General features: G+C 38.3%; 1 protein-coding gene and 1 long non-coding RNA gene across 9 annotated transcripts in view; one reads left to right on the forward strand and one right to left on the reverse strand.

Annotated features, from left to right (window-relative positions):
- INTU (inturned planar cell polarity protein) overlaps nucleotides 1-23,051 on the forward strand; it is an 86,631-nt gene that overhangs the window by 52,074 nt on the left and 11,506 nt on the right. For 5 of the 8 annotated variants that reach the window (XM_081538161.1, XM_081538162.1, XM_081538164.1 and 2 more), the window contains exons 9-13: nucleotides 2,915-2,968; nucleotides 14,848-14,910; nucleotides 15,731-15,952; nucleotides 17,497-17,949; nucleotides 18,820-18,917. In XM_081538161.1, the coding sequence (XP_081394287.1) occupies nucleotides 2,915-2,968; nucleotides 14,848-14,910; nucleotides 15,731-15,952; nucleotides 17,497-17,949; nucleotides 18,820-18,917 (890 nt within the window). The remainder of the gene's footprint in view (nucleotides 1-2,914; nucleotides 2,969-14,847; nucleotides 14,911-15,730; nucleotides 15,953-17,496; nucleotides 17,950-18,819; nucleotides 18,918-23,051) is intronic. The other 3 variants (XR_014068150.1, XR_014068149.1, XR_014068151.1) reach the window with 1 other exon arrangement.
- Nucleotides 138-22,487, reverse strand: LOC145525378 (uncharacterized). Its single transcript, XR_014068158.1, has 3 exons — nucleotides 22,312-22,487; nucleotides 953-1,103; nucleotides 138-217 (listed from the first exon to the last, which is right to left on the reverse strand). It is a non-coding gene; the product is annotated as an uncharacterized LOC145525378 (long non-coding RNA).

Raw genomic sequence — 23,051 nt, forward strand, 5'->3', positions numbered from 1 at the left:
TGCTGCATTTTTTTTTATAAATTTATTTATTTTAGTTGGGCATTTTTTTATCTGAGGCCAATGGTTATCATTTTCCTACTGAAAAGTATGAAATGTATAATTCTACTCCCAACAATGAGAAATTGTAAGAGACAGAATTTAATTAGTTAACCTTACATTTAATATAGAAAGATCCTGGTTCCCAAGTCGGCCTCATGTCCATTCTGGGGTCTTTTTTCTTCTGAAAGACACAAGACCCATTTTATTAGTCAGAGGTGCCATCATCTCTTTCCTAGAGTGGGAAATGGCAACCCACTCCAGTATTCTTTCCTGGAAAATTCCATGGACAGAGGAGCCTGGTGGACTATGGTCCATGGAGTCGCAAAGAGTCAGACGCCACCGAGCAGTTAAGCACGCACACCATCATCTCATGAGTTTTGCCCAAGTTCTTTCTGCTAAGACTCTTCACTTAAAGAAATCTTTTCCCCACAAAGTATATAGTCTCTTCTGTGAGAGTAGAGATATAAGACTAAATGTTTTTAGGGTCAGTGTCTTTAGGCTTTGGGTTAAATATTTTCCTTCTAAGAAGTTTAAGACATTTAAAAATACAGCCTATTCTAGTCTTATAAATTCCATGTGAAGGCTTCTTCCTGTATTCAGATCTCTTTTATTGACATTATCCCCCTTAGCTTAGCATATATTTGATTAAAAGGACTATATACTTTTTAAAAATTTACTAATTTTTAATTGAAGGACAATTGCTTCACAGTCTTGTGTTGGTTCCCACCACACATCAACACTAATCAGCCACAGGCATACATATGTCCCCTCCCTCCACCCTCCCTCCCACCTCCCACCCCGTATACTTTATTTTTATCAGCCTAAGAGAATATAACACTGAGAAATCACTGTGTGAACTGATGTATATTCTGTTAGTCTTTTGACTCAAATCATACCTGTTGCTTTATCTCACCAGAGCTTTGGTTGTACTTGTACTTTCTGAGTCTTTTCATTTCTATATGGAGGTCAGCCTTTACTGGGCCAAGTACTCAGATGTTTGCTGTGCTCTGGGAATCCAGAAAAGTCCTTTGGATGCTCACAGTGTAGTTGGGTAGATGGAACTTCTACATGGGAAACAATGAGAATATAGCTGAGACTTTTTTACATTTTGTAGTCTGGTTAAGAGAATTAAGAATAATATTTTTGGAAAGAGATAGATAACGCTCTGATAAAGTGATCTAAAAGTCTCTGATGAATGTAAAGTTTGAAATGCATGGTAATCCTTGAAGTTTTTGTTTTTGTTTTATCAGCAGACTCAAAGAACTCACACGCTTTGCTTTTCCCGTTGAGATTTCTTACTGTGATTAAAAATAGTAGGATTTATTGACTATATTTATTCCAATGGAAAACAATAAGAAATTTTGTGCCTTGAGAAATCTAGTTCAAAACATATAGGTGTGTGAGGTAATTTGTACCTGATAAATTTTAGGTGGGAATAATTGCTTTCAAGTTGGAGAAAAATATACTTGTTCTAAGGTTAGTATATGATGAGGTTGCCCTTCAGTTTTCTTTCCCAGGTGTTTGAGAATTTCCTTATTTTATATGTTAGACTTTAAAAAAAGTTTTTTTCCCTAAGATACACTGGAATAATTATGAGAAAAGATATTTTACTTTTTCTCTTAAGGACTATGAAGAAGCAATTATAGTAACCTTGTGTTTTAGCCTATAGCGTTCAGTAGCAAGAACAGCAACTTGTTTAACATTTATGTGATCAGAAATCTTAAGTAGGTAATTTTCTTTTTGTCCTATAGTTTTTCACAACAGAAACTATAGCCACAAAAAGGACAATACGAAGTATTTGCTAGATGCAGAAAAATGTAGGTCACAAATGAGTAATAAGTCACACTGTGTGAACAGCATTGAGAGGCATGACTAATGTTTCCAAAGCTTCTGTCATCTCAGTAAGACACAGTTTGTGAAACGGTCCTACAGAGAATGCCCTTGGCCTTTTAAAAAAGTAAAAAACAAGGATTATTTTTCACAGATACCATATATGCTACAAACTTTAACTATCAATAGTTTCCAGTTTATATATATATGCATTACAGATTAAACCTCAGATTAAATATATTCTGCTTTAAAATTTTGAATGCTTCAGGGAAGGACAAATACATGAAAGAGTTCAGGCAAATTCCATAGGAACAGAAGCTAAATCCTAAGTAAGAGATTTTTATAATAACTCTGTAGGGTGGTTAAACTGTGCCAGGTTCCAGGGGAACACTTGCTTTCATGATTTAATCCATGAATAAAGATTAACTGTCTTTTTATACAAAAGAGTTTAAAAGCAAGAGACAGGGAAGAATGTTGATATTTTCCAAGATCCAACTGTTGAGAAATATATAGAAAATAGAAAAATAAACAATTCATAATAGATTGGCTATATCAAGATTGATTTATTTTCCTCTGAAGATTTTTTAATAGGTTAAAAATTTTTCTGACAAAACTGTAAAGCAGCTTTTTAACTTCATAAATTAGTTTTCATTGAATACAGAGTGAAGCCCATTTTGCAATAATCAAGATGTAAGCGAAAAATGCCTGTATGTTAAAATACACTAATTTTATTTTTGTAATTGCAAAGCTTAAAAGCAAGATGTTCCATTTTGGGACATTCCTTAAATAACACAAAGGAGAGAGAGATATTTATTTACTTCTTCACATAATTATTGGAGGAGGAAATGGCAACCCACTCCATTATTCTTGTCTGCAGAATCCCATGGACAGAAGAGCCTGGTGGCTACAGTCCATGGGGTTGCAACCAGTCGGACACAACTGAAGCAACTTAGCATGCACAAGTAATTAAGCACTTTTATATGGCTAGTACTAAAAAGTAAGTAATATAAATTAAACGTGTTACTATATTTTTTTTTTCATATAGTTGGAATTAGACACGGCATTGAGTGACTTGGAGGCTGCAGATTTTGCAGAACTGGTAAGACAAGCAGTGGATTTTAGGAAAAGTTCATTGTTTATTTCTTATTTTCTAAATCGGTCATTATTCTAAGTAATTTCCAAGGGGGCATGTAATAATCATTATATGTAGTATCATTTATAACTGGGCTTTGAAAGAAAGACCATACATGTTATATTGATTGACAGTATGGTTTTTAATCATTTAAAAAATATATATATATATCCTAGCTCTGTCTAGTGAAATATATTTCCTAGCTCTGTCCACTAGAGCATCACTAACACCCAGGCCATTGTGTATAAATAATATTTTTCACTTAAGGCAACCAAGACTCCTATGAGAAATGGCTGAATCCAGATTTAGGGCTGAAAATGTACAAGATAAGCCTGGCAACATCTTGTTATATCAGATATCCAAGAAGCTTTCAAAAATTACTAGGTTTAATTTAAGGTTTAAGTAATTAGGAGACAACTTGAAGAGGCTCCCACTTGAATATCTATAAGGATAACAACTGCACTGGATTGAAACACATCAGATATATCTAAGTCTATGAGTTCATAATGGTACTAAAGAAAAAATAAAGTTATTGGTCAACTTTGGAGGATACCCATCCGTTACTGTGGAACAGTAATTAGGGAGAAGGAATCTAACATTGATCTCCTTTCCTGTCTGAACAATACCTCCAGGTTACCAAATAGAGATGAGGGGAGTTTCTCTTTACAGTCAGTCAGTTCAGTCGCTCAGTCATGTCTGACTCTTTGCCACCCAGTGGACTACAGCACACCAGGCTTCCCTGTCCATCACCAATTCTCAGAGCTTGCTCAAACTCATGTCCATTGAGTCAGTGATGCCATCCAACCATCTCATCCTCTGTTGTCCCCTTCTCCGCCCGCCTTCAGTCTTTCCCAGCATCAGGGTCTTTTCCAACGAGTCAGTTCTTTGCACCGGTAGACAAAGTATTGGAGCTTCAGCTTCAGCATCAGTCCTTCCAATGAATAGTCAGGATTGATTTCCTTTAGGATGGACTGGTTGGATCTCCTTGCAGTCCAAGGGACTCTCAAGAGTCTTCTCCAACACCACAGTTCCAAAGCATCAATTCTTCGGCACTCAGCTTCCTTTATGGTCCAACTCTCACATCCATTCTTTTAGCTAAGAAAAACCATAGCTTTGACTAGATGGACCTTCATCAGCAAAATAATGTCTCTGCTTTTTATTGTGCTGTCTAGGTTGGTCATAGCTTTTCTTCCAAGGAGCAAATAAATATCTTAATTTCATGGCTGTAGTCACCATCTACAGTGATTTTGGAGTCCAAGAAAATAAAGGCTGTCACTGTTTCCATTGTTTCCCCATCTATTTGCCATGAAGTGGGGGGACAGGATGCCATGATCTTAGTTTTCTGAATGTTGAGTTTTAAGCCAACTTTTTCACTCTCCTCTTGCACTTTCATCAAGAGGCTCTTCAGTTCTTCTTCACTTTCTGCCATTAGGGTGTTGTCATCTGCATATCTCAGGTTATTGATATTTCTGCTGGCAATCTTGATTCCAGCTTGTGCTTCATCCAGCCCTGCATTTCACATGATGTACTCTGCCTATAAGTTAAATAAGTAGGGTGACAGTATACAGCCTTGACATACTCCTTTCCTGATTTGGAACCAGTCTGTTGTTCCATGTCCAGTTCTAACTGTTGCTTCTTGACCTGCATACAGATTTCTCAGGCAGGTAAGGTGGTCAGGTATTCCCATCTCTTTCAGAATTTCCCACAGTTTGTTGTGATCCACACAGCCAAAGGCTTTGGCATAGTTAATAAAGCAGAAGTAGATGTTTTTCTGGAACTCTCTTGCTTTTTGTATGATCCAAAGGATTTTGGCAATTTTTTCTCTGATTCATCTGCCTTTTCTAAATTCAGCTTGAACATCTGGAAGTTCTCTTTACAGAAGTGGTCTATCTAACAGATCAAGCAAGAATGACAGAACTGGAATGTCATTTTTCAGTGAGTTAAAGGATCTAAGCAGTGATCGGCAGTAGCTGTTAATATCACAAAAAGAAAGTCAGCCAGATAGTATATGGTTCCTGTTGGAAGCACACAAACCACCTATGAAATATGCTTGATCGTGCCTCAAGGTCTAACTACCAATTTGTAGAAAATACAGGGCAAGAGGGGCATGTTAGATGACCCCATTTGGAGGAGGGGGATTGCTGTCAGCAAAATTCAGACTAGGAAATACAACTGGATGGTTTCTTCAACAAGGAGATTAGGTGGGGTGTGAGGTAGTAGGGGCATGGGGAGTGGCCCGCAGTTAGGAGAAATTGAGAGAGAACCTATCAGTTACAAGAGACTCAAGAAACATCAACCAATGTCAGTATATGGATCTTACTTGGATTCTGATTCAAACAAAATATTTTTAAATGTGTATGAGACAATCAAGAACACATAAACACAGATAACTGGATATTAAGTGGGAATAATTCTTTAGATGTGGTAATGATATTCTGGGTATGTATTTTTTTTTAAAGTCTTTCTGTTTTAGAGATACATTCTAAAGTAGTTACAGATGAAATGATACAACATCTGGAATTGATTTGGAAATAATTCAACAGGGAGAGGGAAGAAGGAGAGAAATGAAACAAGATTAGTCACGTACTGGTCTTTGTTGAAGCTGGGTGGTGATGGGTACCTAGGAGCTAATATACTATTCTATTTTTGTATGTGCTAAAATTTTCAATAATAAAAGTTTTTTAAAAGTAAATGGGACATTAAGAAGTAGAAGCAGTGAGGCTGGGTCATTATTTAGCAGATTGCTGGTGAAAGTGGGAGAGGTGGTTCACCTGAAAGGGTGGCTTAGTCTTAGCTAAGATCCAGAGCAAATGGAAGGGTATTTTCTTTATAAAAAGAGTGGAAATTGAAGCAAGGAGAACTGTTCATAGGTCATACATTTTTTCACCAATGGAGAAAAAAAAAATTAACTAGATACTAATCATTAAGGAGATCAATCCTGGGTGTTCATTGGAAGGTCTGATGTTGAAGCTGAAACTCCAATACTTTGGCCACCTCATGCGAAGGGTTGACTCATTGGAAAAGACCCTAATGCCGGGTGGGATTGGGGGCAGGAGGAGAAGGGGACGACAGAGGATGAGATGGTTGGATGGCATCACCGACTCGATGGACATGGGTTTGGGTAGACTCCGGGAGTTGGTGATGGACAGAGAGGCCTGGTGTGCTGCAATTCACAGGGTCGCAAAGAGTCGGACACGACTGAGTGACTGAACTGAACTGAACTGAATCATTAGGAGCAGTTTAGATCCAAAGTATTAAAATAGGTAGGTTTTCAGAACCTAGATTTGTAGGTTTAATTAAAACTCAAACTCTTGTGTTCATAGAACATCATTTTAATGAACAGTGGAACTAACTGGTTAGAAAAAGATCTGTTGGGATTCCTTGTCTACAACATCAAGACACAATACACAAAAGAAAAAAGTTGATAAATTGATAATGTAAAATGATACAATTGTTTGGAAAACAGTTTGGAAGTTTCTTAATAACCTAAACATATGTATACTATGGACATCACCAGATGGTCAATACCAAAATCAGATTGATTATATTCTTTGCAGCCAAAGATGGAGAAGCTCTATACAGTCAGCAAAAACAAGACCGGGAGCTGACTGTGGCTCAGATCATGAACTCCTTCTTGCCAAATTCAGACTTAAATTGAATAAAGTAGGGAAAACGTGAGACTATTCAGGTATGACCTAAATCAAATCCCTTACGATTATACAGTGGAAGTGACAAATAGATTCCAGGGATTAGATCTGATAGAGTGCCTGAAGAATTATGGACAGAGGCTCATGACACTGTACAGGAGGTAGTGATCAAGACCATCCCCAAGAAAAAGAAATGCAAAATGGTTGTCTGAGGAGGCCTTACAAATAGCTGTGAAAAGAAGAGAAGCAAAAGGCAAAGGAGAAAAGGAAAGATATACCCATTTGAATGCAGAGTTCCAAAGAACAGCAGGGAGAGATAAGAAAGCCTTCCTCAGTGATCAGTGCAAAAAATAGAGGAAAACAATAGAATGGGAAAAACTAAGAGATCTCTTCAAGAAAATTAGAGATACCAAGGGAACATTTAATGCAAAGATGGGCACAATGAAGGACAGAAATGGTATGGACCCAACAGAAGCAGAAGGTATTAAGAAGAGGTGGCAAGAATACACAGAAGAACTATACAAAAAAGATCTTCATGACCCAGATAATCACAATGGCATGATCACTCATCTAGAGCCAGACATCTTGGAATGTGAAGTCAAGTGGGCCTTATGAACAAAGCTAGTGGAGGTGATGGAATTCCAGTTGAGCTATTCAAAATTCTAAAAGATGATGGAGCAAATTTGGAAAGTGCAGCAATGGCCACAGGACTGGAAAAGGTCAGTTTTCATTTCAAACCCTAAGAAAGGCAATGCCAAAGAATGCTCAAATACCACACAATTACACTCATCTCACATGCTAGCAAAGTAATGCTCAAAATTCTCTAAGGCAGGCTTCAACAGTATGTGAACCGTGAACTTACAGATGTTCAATCTGGATTTAGAAAAGGCAGAGGAACCAGAGATCAAATTTCTAACATCCGTTGGATCATCAAAAAAGCAAGAGTTCCAGAAAAACATCTACTTCTGCTTTATTGACTACGCCATAGCCTTTGACTGTGTGGATCATAACAAACCGTGGGAAATTCTTTAAGAGATGGGAATACCAGACCTCCTGACCTGCCCTCTGAGAAATCTGTATGCAGGTCAAGAAGCAACAGTTAGAACTGGACATGGAACAACAGACTGATTCCAAATCAGGAAAGAAGTATGTCAAGGCTGTATATTGTCACCGTGCTTATTTAACTTATATGCAGAGTACATCATGTGAAATGCAGGGCTGGATGAAGCACAAGCTGGAATCAAGATTGCCAGCAGAAATATCAATAACCTGAGATATGCAGATGACACCACCCTAATGGCAGAAAGTGAAGAAGAACTGAAGAGCCTCTTGATGAAAGTGCAAGAGGAGAGTGAAAAAGTTGGCTTAAAACTCAACATTCATAAAACTAGGATCATGGCATCCGGTCCCATCACTTCATGGCAAATAGAGGGGGAACAATGGAAACAGTGACAGACTTTACTTTTGGGGGGCTGCAAAATCACTGCAAATGGTGACTACAGCCATGAAATTAAAAGACGCTTGCTCCTTGAAAGAAAAGTTATGACCAACCTAGACAGCACAATAAAAACAGAGACATTACTTTGCCAATGAAGGTCCGTTTAGTCAAAGCTATGGTTTTTCAAGTAGTCATGTATGGATGTGAGAGTTGGACCATAAAGAAAGGTGAGCGCCCAAGAATTGATGCTTTGGAACTGTGGTGTTGGAGAAGACTCTTGAGAGTCCCTTGGACAGCAAAGAGATCCAACCAGTCCATCCTAAAGGAAATCAGTCCTGACTATTCATTGGAAGGACTGATGCTGAAGCTGAAACTCCAATACTTTGGCCACCTGATGCAAAGAACTGACTCGTTGGAAAAGACCCTGATGCTGGGAAAGACTGAAGGCGGGAGGAGAAGGCGATGACAGAGGATGAGATGGTTGGATGGCATCACTGACTCAGTGGACATGAGTTTGAGTAAACTCTGGGAGTTGGTAATGGACAGCAAGGCCTGGCATGCTGCAGTCCATGGCATCGCAGAGTCGGACATGACTGAGCAACAGAACTGAACTCAACTCAACTCACTGCTATCTAACTACCCAAAAGAAACAAAATCTATGTCAATACAAAAACCTGTAAACAAATGTTCATAGCAGCTTCATTTCTAATAGTCAGAGACCATTCAAATAACCAATGTCCATCAGTAAATTTTCGTATATATATATATGCAATGGAATAATACTCAGCAAAAAAAAACCTGGCAACAGTGTTGATGAAACTGTTCTATATCCTGATGTTGGTGGCACTTAAACATCTGTACACAGTTGCCAGAACTGCAGAATAATTCAGTTTTAATTTTAAAAAACGAGGGATCTACTCTAAACTTTTTGTGACATTAGATTTAAGATTTAATGTTATATTTTATTTCTGTGTTCTTTTCTTTAGCGTTTTAAGATTATTGTTAAGGTATAATTTATATTAAGTAAATTTTTCTGTGCCCTTTTATAGTCAGCCCCTTTCCCTATCCCTGGTCCCTGTAACCACTGATCTGTTTAGTGTGCACATGGTTTTACCTTTTCTGGAATGTCACATAAGTTGAGTCATATGGTAAATAATATTTTGCATCTGAGTTTTTTTAATTAGGAAGTTTAAATATTTAGTTTTACAAATATTACATGAGTACATTCTTATGGGGAAATGCAAACAGTAAACATAAACCTAGCATTTTTCTTGACCACTCATACATCAAAACCAGCCCTAGTCTCAGAGTTAACCATTGTTATCTGTTGATATATTTTCTTGGTAACCTTGTATTTATGATCTTACACAGAAGTAATTTTGTCTGAAATGTTCAGTGTAGATGATACTGTCCTACTGCTAGTAGGAATATAAACTGATGTAACCTCTCAGGAAAACAATCTGGCAATATACATTAAAAGTATATATCCTCTGGTATAGGAATTCAACTTCCAGGAACTTATCAACTAAGGAAAATATCAAGGATGTACACAATGATTTTCTTTCTAAGAATATTCTCCACAGCATTATTTATACCCTGAAAAATTACTGGAAACAAAATACTACATTATGGACTCTTCAATAATATAGCCATTAAAATCATGTTTAGAAAACTGTCTACTGACATGAAAATATATTCAAGATCATTTTCTGTGGAAAAAGCACAGTCCAAAACAACAAGAACAGAACCAAACAAAACCCAAAAAATACCAAATGTTGGCAAGGATGTAGAAAAATTGGAAGCCTGTGCACTGTTGGTGGGAATGCAAAGCAGTGCAAATGTTATCAAAAACAGCATGGTGGTCTCCGCAAATAAATAAAACCAGAACTACCACATGACCCAGCAGTTCACATACTCAAAAGAATTAAGAGACACTTGCAAACCCACGTTCACAGCAGCATCATTCACAACAGCCAAAAAGAGAAAGCAACCCGCATTCACCAACAGATGAACAAACAGACAAAAATCATGGAAAATACATACTGTGAAACATGATTTAGCCCCCAAAAGGAAGTAAATTTTGACATATGCCTCAATGGGGATGGACCCAGAGGATACCACAACCCTAGCACATCACAAAGGCAAACCAAGCCCATCACAACAAGATAAAATAGGGCATGATTTCACCGATTGTTGTTGTTTACTCACTCAGTCGTGACCAACTCTTTGTGACCCCATGGATTGTACCCCATCACATTCTTCTGTCCATGGGATTTCCCAGGCAAGGATGTAGGAGATGCCTATAGTCAGATTCATAAAAACAGAAAGTAGAAGAGTAGATGCTAGGGGCTAGGGGAAGGAAAGGGGAAGGAGAGTTGTTGTTTGATAGATACTAAGTTTCAGTTTTGCAAGAGGAAAAAGTTCTGATTTGGTTGAGAACAGTGTGAATGTGCATAATGCTATTGAGCTGTACACCTAACAGTTATTAAGAGAGTAAATTTTGTGTTACGTATTTTTCACCATGTAAAAATTTTTACTTAAAATTCTTCCTAAAAGTTTACCTACAGTGAAGCCAAAGAGCTTCTATACCCTCAAGAAACTTCCAATAAACTTATTAACACCACATTCTTAAATATGAGGACAGTAAAACATCACAGGAAATATCTTTGACATAAAAGCAGTCAAAACAAATGAAAAAGGATGGGTCTGACTTCTTTCATGTAACATAATTTATTTGAGATTCATTCATTTCATTGTATCAGTAGTTCAGTGCTTTTTACTCCATACAGTAGTCCACTGTATGAAGTTATCACAGTGTTTATCACTTCCCCAGTTGAGGGATATTTAGATTATTTCCAGTTTTCCTTAGGTTTTGTTGTGTTGTTTTATATTATAAAAGTAATGCATGGATATTGGGTTAAAAAAAATGCAAGTTCAGTTCAGTCGCTCATTCATGTCCAACTCTTTGCGAACCCATGAACCGCAGCACGCCAGGCCTCCCTGTCCATCACCAACTCCCTGAGTCCACCCAAACCCATGTCCATCGAGTCGGTGATGTCATCCAGCCATCTCATCCTCTGTCGTCCCCTTCTCCTCCTGCCCTCAATCTTTCCCAGCAGCAGGGTCTTTTCCAGTGAGTCAGCTCTGCCCATCAGGTGGCCAAAGTATTGGAGATTCAACTTCAACATCAGTCCTTCCAATGAACACCCAGGACTGATCTCCTTTAGGATGGACTGGTTGGATCTCCTTGCAGTCCAAGGGACTCTCAGGAGTCTTCTCCAACACCACAGTTCAAAAGCATCAATTCTTCAGTGTTCAGCTTTCTTTATAATCCAACTCTCACATCCATACATGACTACTGGAAAAACCATAGCCTTGACTAGACAGACCTTTATTGGCAAAGTAATGTCTCTGCTTTTTAATATGCTGTCTTGGTTGGTCATAACTTTCCTTCCAAGGAATAAGCGTCTTTTAATTTCATGGCTGCAATCACCATCTGCAGTGATTTTGGAGCCCAGAAAAATAAAGTCAGCCACTGTTTGCACTGTTTCCCCATCTATCTGCCATGAAGTGATGGGACCGGATGCCATGATCTTAGTTTTCCGAACGTTGAGCTTTAAGCCAACTTTTTCACTCTCCTCTTTCACTTTCATCAAGAGGCTCTTTAGTTCTTCTTCACTTTCTGCCATAAGGGTGCTGTCATCTGCATATCTGAGGTTATTTATATTTCTCCAGGCAATCTTGATTCCAGCTTGGGCTTCCTCCAGCCCAGCGTTTCTCATGATGTACTCTGCTTATAAGTTAAATAAGCAGAGTGACAATATACAGCCTTGACGTACTCCTTTTCCTATTTGGAACCAGTCTGTTGTTCCTGTCCAGTTCTAACTGTTGCTTCCTGACCTGCATACAGGTTTCTCAAGAGGCAGGTCAGGTGGTCTGTACTCCCATCTCTTTCAGAATTTTCCACAGTTTATTGTGATCCACACAGTCAAAGGCTTTGGCATAGTCAATAAAGCAGAAATAGATGTTTTTCTGGTACTCTCTTGCTTTTTTGATAATCCATCGGATGTTGGCAATTTGATCTCTGGTTCCTCTCTCTGCCTTTTCTAAATTCAGCTTGAACATCTGGAATTTCACGGTTCACGTATTGCTGAAGCCTGGCTTGGAGAATTTTAAGCATTACTTTACTAGCGTGTGAGATGAGTGCAAATGTGTGGTAGTTTGAGCATTCTTTGGCATTGCCTTTCTTTGGGATTGGAATGAAAACTGACCTTTTCCAGTCCTGTGGCCACTGCTGAGTTTTCCATATTTGCTGACATATTGAGTGCAGCATTTTCACAGCGTCCTCTTTCAGGATTTGAAATAGCTCAACCGTGGTGTTGGAGAAGACTCTTGAGAGTCCCTTGGACTGCAAGGAGATCCAACCAGTCCATCGTAAAAGAGATCAGTCCTGGGTGTTCATTGGAAGGACTGATATTGAAGCTGAAACTCCAATACTTTGGCCACCGCATGTGAAGAGTTGACTCATTGGAAAAGACCCTGATGCTGGGAAGGATTGGGGGCAGGAGGAGAGGAGGACAAGGGGACGACAGAGGATGAGATGGTTGGATGGCATCACCAACTCGATGGACATGGGTTTGGGTAAACTCCGGGAGTTGGTGATGGACAGGGAGGCCAGGCGTGCTGCAATTCATGGGGTGGCAGAGTCGGACATGACTGAGCGACTGAACTGAACTGAACTGGAATTCCATCACCTTGACTAGCTTAGTTCATAGTAATGCTTCCTAAGGCCCACTTGACTTCACATTCCAGGATGTCTGGCTCTAGGTGAGTGATCACACCATCGAGATTATCTGGGTCGTGAAGATCCTTTTTGTACAATTCTTCTGTGTATTCTTGCCACCTCTTCTTAATATCTTCTGCTTCTGTTAGGTCCATACCATTTCTGTCCTTTACTGAACCCATCTTTGCATGAAATGTTCCCTTGGTATCTCTAATTTTCATGAAGAGATCTCTAGTCTTTCCTAGTCTATTGTTTTCCTCTAATTTCTTTGCATTGATTGCTGAGGAAGGCTTTCTTGTCTCTCCTTGCTATTCTTTGGAACTATGCATTCAAATGGGTATATCTTTCCTTTTCTCCTTTGCTTTTTGCTTCCTTCTTTTCACAGCTATTTGTAAGGCCTCCTCAGACAGCCATTTTGCTTTTTTGCATTTCTTTTTCTTGGGGATGGTCTTGATCCCTGTCTCCTGTACAGTGTCACGAACCTCCATCCATAGATCATTAGGCATTTTGTCTATCAGATCTAGTCCTTTAAATCTATTTTTCACTTCTACTGTATAGTCATAAGGGATTTGATTTAGGTCATACCTGAAAATGCAAGCATGATTACTAAAAACACATGTCCTCCTTCCTCATCCCTCTCCACCGGTTCCATACACAGTTGTAACTGCTCTAGTAGTTTGGAATGTATTCTTCCAGACTCTTTTCTGTACACATACATGAAAGTGGAAGTGTTAGTTGCTTAGTTGTGTCCAAGTCTTTGCGACCCCATGCCAGGCTCCTCTGTCCATGGAATTCTCCAGGCAAGAATACTGGAGTGGGTTGCCATTCCCTTCTCCAGATCTTCCTGACCTAGGAATTGAACCTGGGTCTCCTGCACTGCAGGCAGATTTTTTTACTGTCTGAGCCACTGGGGAAGCCCATACATACCCCTGTAGAAGCCAGGGGTACCCCTGTCCCCCTGTACAAGCCAATACATATGTATATACCAGGTGGCACTATTGGTAAAGAACCCGCCTTCCAATGCAGGATACCTAAGAGATGTGGGTTCAATCCCCCATGGCATACATACATTACATATATATATGGGCTTCTCTGGTGGTTCAGATGCTAAAAATCCGCCTGCAATGCAGGAGACCCGGGTTCAGTCCCTGGGTTGGAAAGATCCCTGGGAGAAGGGAATGGCTACCCACTCCAGTATTATGGCCATGAGAACTGCGTGGACAGAGGAGCCTGGCGGGCTACAGTCTATGAATCGCACAGTCAGGTGCACTGAGTGACTTAGCACACACGCATGCATGTATATACACATGCATACACATATCATTGGGGGTGCTGTTTTTTACTAGAAATTCTAAACTTTTTATACAAAAATTTTGATTGTCTTATTCAAGTATTTCTGTAGATTTACAAAAGAGGAATTACTCAAAGGGTATGTGTATTTAATTTTTTTTACATACTGTTAAACCCCAAATAGGTTGTATCAGTTTGTAGTTTCAAAAATAGTATACGGTAATCAAATATTTTAGATGATGTCTAGTGGAAGCATTTCGTCTTGGTAGATTTCTTTCAATCCCTCTTGGGGTAACAAACATTATGTTCTTCTCTTAGGTGTCTCTATTCAACAGTATTTTATAAGAATCAAAAATAAGGTTGTTTTCAGTCAAAAATAAATACATAGGCACCTTATGCCTCATACAAGCAAACTATATTCATTATCTTGTAATAACCTATAAAGGAAAAGAATCTGAAAGAGAGTGTGTGTGTATGTGTGTGTATGTAACTGAACCACCTTACTGTACATCTGAAACATTGTAAATCAACTGTGTTTCCATAATAAATATATGAATACCAAAAAGGGGGAACTTCAGTTACTAAGGAATGTAATTTCCATTTCAACTGTTGTAGCTTAACTAAGATATTTTTTAAATCATAAAGAATATATATACATATATAAATCCACTGTGATTTTTTCCCCCAGTCTGAGGATTACTATGACATGAGACGGCTATATACAATTTTGGGGTCTTCTCTATTTTACAAGGTAAGTTAAGCTTAACTTTTAAATGTCGTTCTGTTATATGAACAAACCTAAATTTTCTCCCACTCTTACAAACATGAAAAATGCATTTATCTCTTTTTCTCTGAATGTAGGTACAATAAAATTTGGATCTTAAAACAAGACTTATACCTAATATTTACAAATACATTAAATATTTCAGTTTCATTACATTTTAAAGCATTTACAAATTTGTAAGAAAGAAACAGTACTCAAAGAATCAAGTGTATATGAGAAAAGAGCAATACTTTGTTGATTTCCTTTTGCAGTTGTGTATAATTTTCCCTTATCTTCAAAAAGTAACTATTTTATTGATAAATTTTCTAAAATTAGGTAGTTGACTTCCATGTAAAGCAAGTTAAGTTTCAATTCAATTCAAAGTTTCAATTCATCAAATGAATTTAAGTATTTTAATTTTGTATATTTTTAAGCACAGAATTAAATATATCTAAAGAGAATCAGACAATACAGAACTGTAAGTGTGAAAAGTCTCACCCCGCCGCAACTCATACTTCTCTGCTTTTCATCTTCAGAATTCACTTCTCTGTAATTTTGCCAAATTCTCAGATTAATGCTACTTAGAGGTGATCTTGCTTGATGCTAAAGTCTATTTATTACAGACCTAAGTTATTATACATACTTGATGAATAGTTGAAAGAAAACATTTTTGTTATTTCTTTATTCCACTTAAAACTGGAATATTTTAAACCAACTGAAGAAATACCTGTAAAACTCTTAAAAATATATTATAGGATTATTGCTTTATGTCACTAGTTGACTTTTATTTTCTGTGGTTCAATTCAAGGGGTATTTGATATGCAGTCATTTGCCTAAGGATGATCTTATTGATATTGCTGTATACTGTCGCCACTATTGCCTACTGCCTTTAGCAGCAAAACAGAGAATTGGTCAGTTGGTAATATGGAGGGAAGTGTTTCCTCGACATCACCTCCAACCGTCTGCAGACTCAAACACTGAAGTCTTTCAGGAACCTGAAGGGAGATATTTTTTGCTAATTGTTGGCTTGGTAAGTTTACCTTAGTTTCTTTCTTGGGTTTGTTTGTTTTTGCCATTTACTGATTGTCTAAATAAATATACAAAAATGATAATTTAAAATTATAAGCATGTCAAATACTAGTATTCAAAAAAGTTACTCTCCTTTATTTCTTTCATTTTGTATCCATTTAATATTCATAGAGAAATAGTAATGAACCCCAAGATAAGATTTTAGCAGGTTCTTAAGATCTTTTGTTCCCATTTCTATAAAACCAGAGGTTTTATCTTCTAGTTTGTTTTGGGAAATAGAGAGACATGAAAAGAATATAGAATCAGAAACAGAATAAACATGTGATTGCAAATGAAAGGACTACCACTGATAAAGGCTCTTTGAAGGCTACCTTAGGGGAGTCCATGTGCCAAAAGTGGCAGCTGATGGTGTATCAGGATAAGGCAATGTGAGATTTGTTTTCAAGAGTCATCAAGTAGCCTTGAGGATAACTAAGAAGAGGAGGGAGGAGTTTTTAATAACCATCACATAATTATGCCACATGCCCATATCTGTTTGTTGTTCAGTCGCTAAGTCATGTCCAACTCTTTGCCACCCCATAGCTGCAGCATGCCAAGCTTCCCTGTCCTTCACTGTCTCCCAGAGTTTGCTCAAACTCATGTCCATTGAGTTAGTAATGCTATCTAACCATCTCATCCTCCGTCTTGCCCTTCTACTCCAGTCCTCAAACTTTCCTAGCTGCTGCTGCTGCTGCTAAGTCGCTTCAGTTGTGTCCGACTCTGTGCGACCCCATAGACGGCAGCCCACCAGGCTCCACTGTCGCTAGGATTCTCCAGGCAAGAATACTGGAGTGGGTTGCCATTTCCTTCTCCAGTGCATGAAAGGGAAAAGTGAAAGTGAAGTCACTCAGTCGTGTCCGACTCTTAGCGACCCCATGGACTGTAGCCTACCAGGCTCCTCCGTCCATGGGATTTTCCAGGCAAGAGTACTGGAGTAGGGTGCCATTGCCTTCTCCAAACTTTCCTAGCATAAAGGTCTTTTTGAATGAGTTGGCTCTTTGCATCAGGTGGCTGAAGTATTGGAGCTTCAGCATCAGTCCTTCCAATTTCTTTTAGGATTAGGCTGGTTTGATCTCCTTGCTGTCCAAGGGGCTCTCAAGAGTCTTCTACAGCACCACAATTTGAAAGCATCAGTTCTTCAGCATTGTTTACTATTCATAAATTTATGCATGCCTGTTACATACAAATATTTTCATGTAGCTCATTGGAAGGATTGATGCTGAAGCTGAAACTCCAATACTTTGGCCACCTGATGCGAAGAGCTCATTTGAAAGGACCCTGATGCTGGGAAAGATTGAGGGCAGGAGGAGAAAGGGATGACAGAGGATGAAATGGTTGGATGGCATCACTGATTCAATGGACATGGGTTTGGGTGGACTCCAGGAGTTGGTGATGGACAGGGAGGCCTGGCGTGCTGCGGTTCATGGGGTTGCAAAGAGTCGGACACAACTGAGCGATTGAACTGAACTGAACTAAAACCTGTATTAATTATTTTTTTTCTTATAGAGACATTATATGTTATGTGTACTATTAGAAGCTGGAGGCTGTGCATCCAGAGCCGTTGGGAATCCTGGACCAGATTGTATATATGTGGATCAGGTCAAAACAACTCTTCACCAGCTGGAAGGGGTAGATTCCCGCATAAATGAACGACTAGCCTCTTCTCCAACCCCCTGCTTGTCTTGTGCTGACTGGTTCCTCACTGGGTCACATGAAAAATTAGATAATTTAACCACCTCACCTATCCTCAGTAGGCTGCACAGTACTTCCAAGGTCGCAACCTCTCCGACATGCAGAAGAACTCTTTTTGGTGACTATTCCTTAAAGACACGTAAGCCCAGTCCATCCCGAAGTGGAGGACCTGACAGTGGTCTTGAAGGTGAAGGTGTTGGCCTGAACCCCCACACTACGGAATCTCAGGGTTCTGATGGTTCAGAAGAAACTGGGGCCTTGCTTAAGGTATGTGTTCATTCCTTTTTGTCCATTCTAGGAGCTAAACTGTCTCTCCAGTCCTTATTTGTAATTGCAAGTGAATTTTTAATGACAAATCCTTCATTTGTACTAGCGGTGGTTTGTCACTGTTGGCAAACCAGTGATTTAGGGCCAAGAGAGAAAGAAATACCACGTAATAAAACATTAGAGAACTGTCATGTCCTCTCACATGATGTGTTACTGTGGCTACTGCTAGCATAGGATAAGCCAAGAGGTACAAGTTAGCACTGAAAATGTTTAAAGGAAATGTTGGCAGGAAGGGGGACCCCTTCTAGGGTCCAAGAGGGGGCTCTTGTCTAACACTTGCAAATGAATTATCTGAAGAGACACATGCTGATGAAATAAGAGACTTTACTGGAAAGGGGCTCCCTGGCAGAGAACGGCAGGCAGCAGGGTAAGGGAACCCAGGGAGCACTTCTCTGCCACATGTTTTGCAGTCTCAGGTTTTATGATGATGGGGTTGGTTTCCGGGTTGCCTCTGGTCAGTCATTCTGACTCAGGGTCCTTCCTGGTGGCATGCGCATCGCTCAGCCAAGATGGATTCCAGCAAGGATTCTGGGATATTGGTAGGACATATGGACTGGCGTCTCCTCTCTCCTTTTGACCCTTCCCAAATTCTTCCGCATTCCTTACTAGGACCCCTGTTGTCAGATAACTCATGCAAGTAGTTAACTATTGTGCCTGGCCAGGGTGGGTGGTTTCAACCAGCTGTTCCCCTAACAGAAACATTGAAAAATAATAAGTAGTTCTCCTTGGAAGACTTATAGTTTTACATTATATCTTCTGTTTGATTTCCATTCTTAGATATAAACAGATCTACTTAATAATACTTTCCAGGTCACTAAAAAGAAGTCTACTCTTCCAAATCCATTTCATTTGGGGAACCTGAAAAAGGACCTTTCAGAAAAAGAACTGGATATATATAACACAGTGAAGTAAGAAACTTCCTTGTTTCATTCTTCTTCACTTAATTCTCTGTCTTTGAGGAAATTTTACCATGAAAAAGTGCAGTTCCATAACATATAGATTTTATTCAGCAAATATGATACCTCTTATATATGAAAGAAGATAGCTATGCTATTTCCCTAGTATTTTTCATTATGCATATAAGAAACATAAGAAATAAAAAACATACGAAGTAGTACTTCACAATGGAAAAGTTTCTATTTATTTCTCTTCCACAGGTAGCCTCCCTTTTGTGTATCTAATTTTTAAATTAGTTTCCTGTTTTTAGACTCTCATGGATGCTGTGGTTTTGTAGATACTCCTTAGCTCTGAGTACTCATTCCCAGTGCTTGAGAGTGTTGGTTGCTAATGGCTCATGGTGGAGTCCCCTTACCCTGGCCTTGTCCAACTTGGAAGTTTATTAACTCCGCCAAGCTTACAACCTCTCCCTAGGAGTAGCCACATCTAATGACTAATCGATAAGTGAGTACAGGCTTGGCCCCTACTTAAATTCAACACAACTCTGAAAAGCCATCCAAGCTTTGGAGGTCCTGGCAGTATCTGCTGAGTCCTCTGTCTCAACTGGAGCACAGTTCAGCTTTTCCCTCTGCTCAATCCTTCTTCCTTCATGCTCACCCTCACAGCTGTTGTCCCCAAAAGTCCTCCCTAATAAACTTCCTCCCTGCATATCTCCCTATCAGAGTTTGGAGCCAGGGAACTGACCTATGACACCTTCTTTAGGAAATAGGTAAAAGTAAATAGGGAATTCTGATATAAAAGGAGCTGAGTGGGAGGAGCATGTTTAGAACTTAATCTGTCTATAATTATTAAAATATGAACTGTTACAAATTCACTTCTTGTTATGCAGCTATTATGTGGTGACTTGCAGGGCTTCCTTCCTGAGCTTTGTATGGTATTATGATAGCATGCATGGAATCAATTTGTGTAATAAACTCCTATTGTAGACTTTCATTAGAGCAAGTAGACATGTACAAATGGAATTCACATTAAAAGAAAAAAAAAGTTGCTCAATATTACTCAGACATAAAAAGGAACACATTTGAGTCAGGTCTGGTGAGGTGGATAAACCTAGAGCCTGTTACATAGAGTGAAGTAAGTCAGAAAGAGAAAAACAAATATTGGGGATTTCCCTGGTGGACCAGTAACTAAGACTGTGCTCCCAACGCGGGGGGCCTGGATTCGGTCCCTGGTCAGGGAACTAGATCTCTCATGTCACAACTAAAGATCCTGCATCCCGCAACTAAGACCCAGTGCTGATAAATAAATAAATTAAAAAAAATATTGTATATTAACACATATATATGGAATCTAAAAAAATGGTACTGATGAACCTATTTGCAGGGCAGGAATAGAGACACATAGAGAACAGATTTATGGACACAGCGGGGGAAGAAGAGGGTGGGACGAGCTGAGAGAGTAGCATGGAAACATATACATCACTGTATGTAAAATAGGTAGCTAGTGGGAAGTTGCTGTATAACACAGGGAGCTCAACCCAGCACTCGGTGACAACCTAGAGGGGTAGGATAAGGTGAGGGGCTGGGAAGAAGTGAGGGGACATATGTATACTTATGGCTGATTCACATCGTTGTATGGCAGAAACCAACACAACATTGTAAAGCAATTACCCTCCAATTAAAAATAAATGTTTAAAAAGACATTTTAGAGCTACCACCTTCTTAATCATTGAAATGTTTTTATATTAAGTTCATACATATGTTTCACAGAGTTGTCAGGAAAAACTTTTTTCCTAACGTCAGGGCAAAAACAAGGTAACTTGTCTTCATAAAATGATGCATTGAAAATCTAATGTGTTAAAATTTGGAATTTAATGCCTTCCAATATGATGTTTAATATTTTGGTAGTTAAAAAAATTAGTTATTTTAAAAAACAAAAATATTTTTTAAACAAAGAAATCTAAATCAAACCTATAGTGGAAGCCTGTAGTAACTTCCCCAATCCCTAATCTTCCATTTAACCAAAAATACTGCTCTGATTTTTATTACCTCTGTATCTTATTTTTTTAATATGTATGTGTATATATACACATATTTGGACTTTATCTCTAGTAAAAGGAAATACTTTTTCCAAGTTTATAGCTTAGCAAAAGGTTATATTGTAACAACATGTTTATAATTGTGTTCTTAAGCATAAATTAATATGTGATGTAAATCATAGACTCTCCTATTTAAAAGGATGCTACAGAGGCATATTTATTCTCTTTAGTGACATGGAAAGATGTTCAAACTATATAGTTAATTTAAAAAGTGTGATATAGACTGATGTATAATATACTATCCTAATTTGTTTTTATAAAATAAAAATATATACTAAAAATAATAATATGTGGAAAATATTCCATTCAGTAAACAAGTCTTACCCATTCTGCATTCTAATAATTCTTGAATCCACCCGGTGCCTAATAACTGTACCCTAGTTCAAGTTCCTGTTCTCTCATCTGGTTATACTGCAACCAGTTCCCAATTCCTATCCTATCCTGAATCTATCCTCTGCTGTCGGAGTGACCTTTCTGAAGAAAAATCTGATTTAATCTGCATATTTTAAAAAATAAATACTTGTCCTTCCATTGGATAACTGCTTGTTTGATGATTTTTAAACTTTCAGTTTATACACTGAGTGCGTTAATATACACTGAGTTAATTTATGGTTTTCAAGAACCAGAGCTGCTCATTGTATTGTGGGGTTGTTCTGAGAAAATTGAAGAAGTTAATATAAATGTTAATTCTAAACCTCACTAAATACGAACATTACTAATAACTCTTTTTAAAAGAATCATTCCTTTTCTGTACCTTTTCTTGAATTTGAAAACTTCAGAATTAAATGGTATGTTTTCAATTATTTTCTTTTTGAATAATTCCAGTTTTTGTATTTTGATTATTTTTTACTTAATTGAAAAAATACCAGCTACCAGTTGTTAATGAACCCACCACCCTATGGAAAAGTATGAGAAAAATTCATAGATGATCTCCTTTCCTGCCTATCTTTGGCCTCTCTAAAAAAACCAAGACCATTAGTTAGTGATAAAAAGTCATTCAGATCTTGCTGCCTAATTAACAGTTTAACAGGAGGCGCTGATAGGGGATTGCGGGCCGTATGTTTATAGGCTGACGATCAGGAAAAAGCAAGGTGTCGTACAGCAGGCCTCAGAATCAGCTAAGCTCTGACACTGAGCTACGGGACCTCAAACAAGTTAATCCAAGTCCTCTGAACACTGATTTCCTCATGGTTAAAATGAGGATAGTAGTAGTTAATATCTTACAGGGTAATTATGATAATTAAGCCTAAGACATTTTAAAGCACCTACCCTGGCACAGAGGGCATTCAGTATATGATAACTATTACCATCATTCCATTGTCACTGCTACTGTTGTTCTTTACTCTTCTTACCACTGGTAGAAATAAGCAGTATTTATAGGTTCTGCTTGCGTCTCAAACCTCAGTAGGGGAAGAAAGGATGGAAAAGAATGGAGAAGTGAAAATAGAGAACCTAGAAAAGAAGAGAGACTGTAATGATGAGAAGTAGCGGAATACTTCTAGTAATTGCTGTGAATTCTAGAATGTTAACTCAGCTTTGTAGTTGGTAATACTGGTTTCATTTTTCTTCGGGACAGTCCTTTTGACAGTCATGGTAAGAGATTTTATTGCTACTAAGCTACTAACTGAAAACCTTAGTTTGTTGGAAGGTGTTTTTGTATGTGGTGCACCCTAGACTGATACCTTGTTTATGGCTTGTAGATATCTGGGCCAGACTCAGGCTGAGCTATTCATTACCAACCATGGAAAAAGAGGGCTTTAGCCAGTTTGGGTTGTTTAGCAAGGGGATGATTAAGTTACTTGCAAATGAACTGGTGTTCATTTATCCTTGAATAACATGTAGTATTTGCCTCCATTAAGGGAACTGATAAATAACCCTAGCCTGTATTTCAGATAAGGAGGAAGAGGGAATTTCAATGTTTGGCCTAGTTTTTCTTCCCTAATTATACTCCTAATGTTCTATTGTAGTTAGAAGCTTATTCGATGTCTACAAAATTCAAAACAAAGCAACATTTTTAAGTTTACTCTAATATCTTTTTAATTCTTTT

This window comes from Giraffa tippelskirchi, chromosome 11 (genome assembly GCF_054371585.1).
Source record: "Giraffa tippelskirchi isolate mGirTip1 chromosome 11, T2T-mGirTip1v1.2.pri, whole genome shotgun sequence".
NCBI classification, from domain to species: Eukaryota; Metazoa; Chordata; class Mammalia; order Artiodactyla; family Giraffidae; genus Giraffa; species Giraffa tippelskirchi.